General features: G+C 36.0%; 1 protein-coding gene across 1 annotated transcript in view; it reads left to right on the forward strand.

Moving 5' to 3' along the window:
- LOC136840950 (innexin inx2-like) overlaps positions 1 to 10,000 on the forward strand; it is an 84,181-nt gene that overhangs the window by 20,331 nt on the left and 53,850 nt on the right. The window contains exon 2 of the mRNA XM_067107965.1: positions 3,418 to 3,603. Within this exon, the coding sequence (XP_066964066.1) occupies positions 3,418 to 3,603 (186 nt within the window). The remainder of the gene's footprint in view (positions 1 to 3,417; positions 3,604 to 10,000) is intronic.

Raw genomic sequence — 10,000 nt, forward strand, 5'->3', positions numbered from 1 at the left:
TTTAATGTTTTCACCCTAGTGTGGTCAGTATTACATCGACGGGGTCCTCCTGTTTTTAATTATGGTATGATGCATTTTGAATGAGTTCTAAATACTCTTGCATGTTATTCTCTCCCGGTTCTGATTAGAGAGTGGGGTGTATGCGCCGTGAAGACGAGGGAGCTTGAGCGTGCGCACGCGCAGAGTATGAACAACACCTGCCTCAAGATTTCCTGATTCAATTCCTGAATCAACCAGTCCTGGAGGCAGATTGTGCTTTTGTAAGACGGTATAATTTTGTTCAAAGTCGCCACTTTTCACTCGAAGAGTCTTGGACTCCGAACAGCGTATATAGCCTAAAACCAATCAGTTGTTCCAGACAGGTAAAACAGATTACTGAATCGCAACATTAGATCATATACCTAAGTACTAGATAAATAGGCAAAAATGATGTGTGTAACGGAACAATGCCGACTTTTGTATTAATATCTTATAGTGTATAGTTATAAAACAGGGCAATATTGTTGGTGTGGTTTGTTGCTAGGTTTACACAGTAACCAAGACCACTTGCCAGTAAGAGGAGGCCTCGGGTTAGATTCTTAGGGCGTGGCGGAACACTTTAAGCACGTTCTGTTGACCAAAGAACTGTATTAGTATATGGTGGTGAGACAACTGTCGTGGGTCGCAGCCAGGGTTAAGGGCATGGGATGAGCAACCTCACCTGCTGGGAATCGGGGGTTAACAGCATTCTAGAGTCAACCCATCTCTCTCTCTCTCTCTCTCTCTCTCTCTCTCTCTCTCTCTCTCTCTCTCTCTCTCTCTCTCTATATATATATATATATATATATATATATATATATATATATATATATATATATATATATATATATAGAAATCATCAACACACAATCACGTGTGGAACAGAAATAAATTTCTGACTCACGTCGGGATCGAACCCAGGTCTCTCAGGTGGAAAGCAAGGGCGTTATCCACTGGGCCATACAAGTCTAAAAGAAGTTGGAACCTGAGAGCAACTGCACCCAAGGAATTACCTGGGCAAGCTAACTGCTTGCATACCAGGGAGTTTTCCCCAACTTCCCGACTCAGCAATGACCCAATAGACAACATTTCATTCGAATTATCCCTTCTGAGTGAATAAGATAGAAATCATCAACACACAATCACGTGTGGAACAGAAATAAATTTCTGACTCTTGAAACAGATGATATTCTGTATATATATACTGTATATATATATTATATATATATTATATATATATATATATATATATATATATATATATATATATAATATATATATACAGTATATATATACAGAATATCATCTGTTTCAAGATGTATTGTTACAGCTACGCTATATTGGAGCATATATGGTGTGTTGAGAAAATGGTCACTCATGTGGCACTGAAATCTCCACTTCATAAATATTTTATGTATACTTTTGTGGCATTGTGTTTTATCTTTTAGGCCTGACGTATCCATTTTCCCACTTGAATGTCCTTAAGCCTTTTAGGCCTATCGTCCGTGGCCTTGTTGTCATGCATCAAAGGGCCTATTATGCGAGTTGATCCCAGTCACACCACGAGAGGGCAGTAACAGCAGGCCTCTTGTCTTGTCCCACCTGGGTCTGTTGAACAAATTTTTTGTAAGCCCTTGGTCCCCCTCATGATGTATAGAATCTTTTTACGGTGCATCATCTGAAGTTATTCCATATAACTGTTTTCACCCAAGTTATATAGTATATAGGGTTCTGTACAACTTGGTTCTACTGAAATTCCATCAAGTTAAAGTTAATACTACTTTGGTTATGCCGTGTTTAATATTTGATCTACTTGAATCATCTTCGCCCTTTTTCAGGAGAGACTTTTGTGCAATGTGAAAGCTTGCTGTGGAAACTCACATTCTTTTGAATTTTCCGTAAGACCATTATTTACATATTATGAAAGATATTATTATTCAGAATATGAACCTTATTGATATGGAGCTATTGACTTGCATTTCCAGCTTCCAAAGAATATAGTGTTCATTTGAAAGAAGTAACAGAAGGTAACAAGAAATACAGAAAGAAGAGAAAAAAATAAATGAACAAATTAATAAATCAATAGGTGAAAATATAAGATAAGTATTAAAATACAAGAGTTGCTTTAAGGTAGTAAAGCGTTGGATCTTCGCTTGAACTTTAGTAGTTCCAATTGCACTACATCCTCGGGGAGACTGTTCCACAAATAAAATACACAACCATGCGAGAATCTTAGTCATGGATGTACAGTACACTTGGTTAATATTGAATGTTCGATTTTAATTTCTTCATTATGCACCGACTTGCACAGTCTTCCAAATTTCGAGAGGCGAGTTTTTAGTCGTCTGATTCCTTGTAAGGTGCAACATAGTGACGTATATGAGTTGTTTTAAATACCAGCTTGGAGTCAGTATTAAATGAAAAATGCGCCGAAGTTTCTAAGGCGCAATCGAGTTTTCTGTACAGCGTATAATGCTTTGTGAAACTCTCAGCCACGGCCCATGAAACCTTCAGCCACGGCTCGGTGGTGGCCTGTGTTGTTGGCACTTATAGCGGTGTCAGACGCACGATCATGGCTAACTTTATCCTTAAATCAAATAAAAACTACTGAGGCTAGAGGGCTGCAATTTATGTTTGATGATTGGAGGGTGGACGATCAATGTACCAATCTGCAGCCCTCTAGCTCAGCAGTTTTTAAGATCTGACGGACAGACAACGCCATCTCAGTAGTTTTCTTTTACATAGAACTAAAAAATATGCATGTTGTCAGATTACCGAAATCCAGGACTGATCAGAATATCGAGTCGTGTTGATTGAATAGTTTTGCTGTATGGAATTTTGTTTGTTAGCTTTTGTTGCGTTTGTTGTAGTCATATTTATTCATTTATGGACAAATTTTTTTTTTCTGTCGTAGGTTGCTTAGCACGTCTTCACTAATAATAATTATAATAATAATGAGTGCCACAAATGTAAACAACCATAATGATAAATAGTATCAGTTCGCTTATATAAACAACCTTTTGACTTTCTCTTTCTTTTCCCTAGATAATAATAATAATAATAATAATAATAATAATAATAATAATAATAATAATAATAATAGTAGCGTGAGTCTTTAAATAGAGAAACAAATCCACAGTTATGTATGGGAACAAATATATTTCAAAATAAATCTCAACAGAGAGCTTCCGGGAATCCGTTCGATTCCCTTTTAAAAATGGGAATCGAACAGATCCCCGAAAGCTCTCTGTTTAGATTTATTTTTGAATACATTTGTACCCATACATAACTGTGGATTTGTTTCTCCAGTAATAATAATAATAATAATAATAATAATAATAATAATAATAATAATAATAATAATAACCTCCTTCCCTTTTTCTCTCGCCTCTCCTCCAGGTTCTTCATCTGCGAGGCGTTGTGTCTTGTGGTGGTCGTCGGCAACATCTATTTCACGGACTTCTTCCTCGACGGCACCTTCATGACCTATGGCACTGAGGTCATCCACTTCCCCGACATGGACCCCGAAAACAGGGTCGACCCAATGACCAGGATCTTCCCCAGGGTCAGCAAGTGCACCTTCAGGTAGGAAGCTAGTTTTGAGGATGGCAGAAATTCTCTCTCTCTCTCTCTCTCTCTCTCTCTCTCTCTCTCTCTCTCTCTCTCTCTCTCTCTCTCTCTTCAGATAGTTTGAGGGAGGCAAATATTCTTTCTTTCTCTCTCTCTCTCTAGGTATTTTTAAGAAGGCAAACATTCTCTCTCTCTCTCTCTCTCTCTCTCTCTCTCTCTCTCTCTCTCTCTCTCTCTCTCTCTCTCGATAGTTTGAGTGAGGCAAACATTCTTTCTCTCTCTATAGTTTGAGTGAGGCAAACATTCTTTCTCTCTCTCTCTAGGTATTTTTAAGAAGGCAAACATTCTCTCTCTCTCTCTCTCTCTCTCTCTCTAGATGGTTTGAGGGAGGCAAACATTCTCTCTCTCTCTCTCTCTCTCTCTCTCTCTCTCTCTCTCTCTCTCTCTCTCTCTCTAGGTAGTTTGAGGATGACACACTCTCTCTCTCTAGATAGTTTGAGGGAGGCAAACACATCTCTCTCTCTCTCTCTCTCTCTCTCTCTCTCTCTCTCTCTCTAGGTAGTTTAAGGAAGGCAAACATTCTCTCTCTCTCTCTCTCTCTAGGTAGTTTAAGGAAGGCAAACATTCTCTCTCTCTCTCTCTCTCTCTCTCTCTCTCTCTCTCTCTCTCTCTCTCTCTCTCTCTCTCTCCAAATACTATGCTTAGTACCTAATCTTCGGGTATTAGCATTCATTACTTAGTAAACACTGTAATTCCACAAGATTAATTAAAATAATAGTAGAACTAATTTTGTTCTTGAATTTTTTGTTTGTTTTACGAAGTGGCTCATTATATTGTAAAGTGACATTGAATGGAAGAGGGATGCATCCCACTTGGTTACTTAAGAAATATTTTATTAAATTTCTCTACCAATATAGTTTGTGTTCTGTAAGAAACATTTTACAATAGTAATCGGTTAATATTAAATTTCTCTCCCAGTATAGTTGTGTTGGAGACAAATATTACTTACTATATTAATATACAGAAGCAGTACTGTACCAAGCATTACGGAAAGTGTATCAAAATTCAAAACGTCCCAAAAATAACATAAAATCTGTGGCCTAGCACAGTTTCACTGGGCGCATTTATTTCTGACAGTCAACTATATAGATAAGAGTTAACATTATATAGATAAGACAGCGTGTTCTGGTCAGCGGTGCCCGAGATGTTTGCTAGCCAACAGCATCCAATCTTAGTCATAGGTTACTGGTGTCATGTTGCAGAGGCGTTTGCTCTGCAATGACTCTGGCTTCGCTTAGGCTTGTCTAGAGTTGTTTTTTGTTTTCTTGATCAGTTGTCCGTAACAGCTGCGGTCCACGTGATATCCTTTTTCGGTATCTCCAAGTGTATTTAAAGGACCTTGGGTATCCCTACTGTGCTGGTAGCCGTTATTATTATTATTATTATTATTATTATTATTATTATTATTATTATTATTATTATTATTATTATTATTCTTACTTCTTCTTAATGAACACCATATTCTTTGGAATCTTGTGCTTGTTCTATGTGGATAGGGTTCATCTTCTGAATAATAATAATAATAATAATAATAATAATAATAATAATAATAATAATAATAATAATAATAATAATAATAATAATAATAAATTATTATTATTATTATTATTATTATTATTATTATTATTATTATTATTATTATTATTATTATTATTATTATTATTATTACTAGGCGAGATGCAACCCTCGTTGGAAAAGGAGAATGTTACAGGTCTAAAGAATTCAGCTGGGAAGGCATCCCATCTCAGGGAAAGAATTATAGAAGCAAAAAGTAGGCTATATAAGAGATGTAACGAAAAATATAGCCTAAGAAATTAAACATGAAATAACTTAAGTGACTTGTTATCTTTTAATAATAATAATAATTACTGAAGTAAACCCACGTTCAAATGAAACAACCAAAAAGGCCCATTAACTTTCTAAGTAAGCTGCCACAAAATTGTAATACCCAAGTGCAAAATAGAAAAAAAAACGAGCTAGAATAAAAATAATCACAAAATAATTATCACATAAAAACAAAAAATGTTTAAACTGTATATCCTCTCTCTCTCTCTCTCTCTCTCTCTCTCTCTCTCTCTCTCTCTCTCTCTCTCTCTCTCTCTCTCTCTCTCATATACATATATATATATATATATATATATATATATATATATATATATATATATATATATATATATATATATATACAGTATATGTATTCTTATATATATAGACATACATATATACACACACACACACACACACATATATATATATATATATATATATATATATATATATATATATATATATATATATATATATATATATATATACACACAGGGTGTTTCGAAATTAGAGTCCCCCCTCTACAGCATAAACTAAAATTGATATGGACAAAAACAAAGTAATTCAGAACAGGTATTTGTTTAAGTTTCTGAGTATTTAATATTTTGTGTGGCCTCCATCTGCCTGTACCACAGCCTGCACTCTTGAGGGGTATGATTTCAGCAAATCGCAATAAAGCTGAGACTCAAACTCCATTTCCCTGAGCATTTCAGTCACCTCTCCTTGCAGGTCGTCGAGGCTTGGTATACCATCATAGTTCACTGTGCGCGCTTCAACACGATCCTTTAAGATACTACCAATGTTTTCACACACATTAAGGTCAGGGGAGTTACCTTGAAATTCACTTGACGAGAAGAAATCGATACCACTGTTTCGAAGCAGCTCCTGTGTCTGAAGAGCCTTGAAACATGGTGCCTTATCATGCAAAAATGTGACTTCTTCAACAGATAACACATTTTCAGGATCTTTGAGGAAAGCAAATACTCCACCAGTAAGCACAGTTTCTCTGAAGTATTCGCCATTCCATGACTGTCCTTTTTCTTTGATCCACAAATAGAGAAAAATTCCCAAACATTCAGGAAATTTCACAACTTGGTGATAGCGCATGTCATCGCTGACATCATCCAACTTTGCAGCCCAAATGATGTCATTTTTATGATTTGGCTTCCTGACTGTGTAAATGAAGAATTCATCTGATGCGGCAACATGGAGTAAGTCAGCTTCACCCCAATCTTTAAAAAATGAACCACAAAACCTTGCACGGTCTTCTCTCTGTTGCTGAGTGATGTTGGGCTTGCTGATAACATGAAATGGCTTGATACCAGATTTTTTCAACTCACGATATACAGCACTATAACTTCTCTTCTTTCCCCTTTTTGTTTCTAGTTCAAGTGCCAATTTACTTAAAGATTTTCTTGGTCTACCCACTGCCTCAGCTATGATGTCTTTTGACTCCTGAGAAAGGACTTCAGGCCTTCCAAGATTATCACTCTTTTTGCGATGACAGTCATATGCATTTTTGTTCCAGTTCCTTTTAACAAAGGATTCATCTCTTTTAATGTATTTAGCTATCCAGAAACGTGGAATGAAGGCCTCTCTGAAGGTTATAGCCCAGATTTGGTCAATCCATCTATTTCCTCCGAGTCGTTAGCCATGGCTGTATCTAACTCCGTCACTCAGTCTGAAAATACAAGAATTGTAAAATGAAAAATAGCTAAATAGAAACTTAAAATAATGTACTTGGAGGTAGGCTATAGCAGAAAACTTCATAATTTTCCATTTGTTCTTTGGAGGGAGGGGCCTCTAATTTCCAAACAACCAGTATATATATATATATATATATATATATATATATATATATATATATATATATATATATATATATATATATATATATATTTCTGCAAATAGCACAAATAGGACCTCATTCAAACTGGATGGTATCTGATACTTGATAATGAGGACTGTTTGTCCAAGAAAGCTTGTAACTTTTTCTGAATAAATACTCCATTAGATACCAGAGGCCCTGTTAGTAATATATATCTATATATATATATATATATATATATATATATATTATATAATATATATATATATGTGTGTGTGTGTGTGTGTGCGTGCGTGTTTGTAAAACATGAACGCATCGAAGATCGAAGGAAAAAAAAAAAGCAAACCTCCAATTAGAATATAGACGGAAGACAGCCCTTCGCCACGCTGATAAGAGCTCTCCGTGTCTTGCTCATTCACAAAGGGCCTCTCTGTCCGTAGGAACACACAAGAGGGACCTTCGTGGTGGTGATGGTGGTGCTGACACCCCCTCCCCCCCAACCATGCCCTCCGCCGAGGGGTGTGATTTTAGGGTGTATGGGATGTGGGTTCCTTCCCCCCTCCCCCATAGAAGGGATAAAATGGGGAGATAAGTGCTCAGGCAGCTGTTCTGTTATGTGTGGAGGTGTTAATGTATATTAGGTCTAAAATATAAGTCTAATAGCCGTTGTATTATATGCAAAAGAATTTATTATTATATTTAGGTGCTCAGTTGAAGACTTAAGGATGAATATTACGATGGTGATGCACCAAACATAAATTAAATTTCATTATTATATTTCTGTATGCAAATGAGGTGTGAGATAGAGAAATTTAGGATAAATATAAGGTGTACACGAGAATTGATTACTGTATGTAATGTGAGTATACGAGGCCTAAACATATAAATTTAATTATATGTTGTGCATATGTATGAAAATGTATGTGTATATATATACATATATATATGTATATATGTATGTGTATATATTATATATATGTATATGTGTATATATATATATGTATATATGTATATATATATATATATATATATATATATATATATATATATATATATATATATATATATATATATATATAAGATATGCATCAAGTACTGTGTTGTAATGCGTAATGGGCTGCACGTGCATGAAGTGGCTAGTATTTTTAGACTTTCAAATGGGCAGAGGTTGGGTTGGGGGGCGGGGGGGAAGGAAAAGGTTTGTGGTTTTAGGATTCGTCGGCGAATAAGGCCCGTTTCCCCTGTTTTGGTGGCGGTGGGGAAGGGGTCGGTGGGCGGGGGGGCGGGGTGGGGATAGCGGTTACATCTCGCAGACCTAAATATTCTTCACCGAATCATTTGCTTTTTCCCCTTTTACGTTCGATCTGTTATCTTTGGTTTCTCATTAGTTACATGTCCAACTCCTTTAACATATATTGCTTCACGTTCCCTTAATTTTTTTTAAATAATGTAAGATTTTAACACAACAGATTTTAACATATCTTGCTTCATGTTCCCTTAATTTTTTTTAAGAATATAAGGTTTTAACATTTTGCTTCATGTTCCCTCAATTTTATTTAAGAATATAAGGTTTTAACATATCTTAATCCATGTTCCCCCAAGTTTTTTTTAAGAGTATAAAGTTCTTAAGCATTAAATCATGTTAAGTGTTGTCATCGATAATCAGTGTTGCTGTGACGGCAGTTATTATGAATTAATAAATTAAGTCAAAATTTTTTAATTCGTCGACGGTAACCATAATAGTTGGAATGCCATTTTTTTTATTTTAAAAGACCAAATGAATAAATAATCATTACAGTACGTCCAGTACCTTAAGAGCGGCTTGATTTAATGCCGATGTTTTAGTCAAGTACTTTCTTCAGATAACGTTTCGATGTTCTCGCCTCCGGAAGTCATATCTTGATCTTCATAAATCATTCGTCAGCTTCCTGAAGTTGAACCCATCGTCGTATCCTCCCGTATATCGGTTTTATTTATTTGTGTTGCCGTTTTCTAATTTTTTTTTATAATTTATGGGGGTCTTGCCAGCTGTTCGGAGTTCGGTCCCGAGCGAGAAGATTCCGGTCTCAGGATGAAAGGCGTGGGAGTCTAATATTTTGGTTGTAAGACGGGTTTTAATACGGGATTATGTTGACGTGTGTGCATTTTGAATGACGGAGCTAGTCTCTGTCTCTCTCTCTATATATATACACATATGATGTATATATATTCTCCTCTCTCTCTCTCTCTCTCTCTCTCTCTCTCTCTCTGTATATCTATATATACACACACACACACATATATATATATATTATAAATAAATAAATATATATATATATATATATATATATATATATATATATATATATATATATGTGTGTGTGTGTGTGTGTGTGTGTGTGTATAGATAGAGATATAGATAAATACGTAGACTGATAAATAGAAAAGCAGGAGGAGGCTAGTGCAAAGGGAAGGAAAGCCTGGCCCGAGCGACGAGGGGCGGGGGTTGGGGGGGGGGAGCATCGGATGCCCCGGATTGAGAGGGGGGAATAATGGTAACGGGTTTGGGTAGAAACAGGAGGGAAGGAAGCAAGCTGTGGAAAGGAGCACGAGAAGGGAGAGGAGTGTTTAGAAGACTTTTTTTTTTCTGCTATTTTAGTTGAAAGAAGCGAATCCGTCTCTCCCAGTTCGCTAATGTTCCCTCCCAGAATGAGGGAA

Source organism: Macrobrachium rosenbergii, chromosome 1 (genome assembly GCF_040412425.1).
Source record: "Macrobrachium rosenbergii isolate ZJJX-2024 chromosome 1, ASM4041242v1, whole genome shotgun sequence".
In the NCBI taxonomy this organism is placed as follows: Eukaryota; Metazoa; Arthropoda; class Malacostraca; order Decapoda; family Palaemonidae; genus Macrobrachium; species Macrobrachium rosenbergii.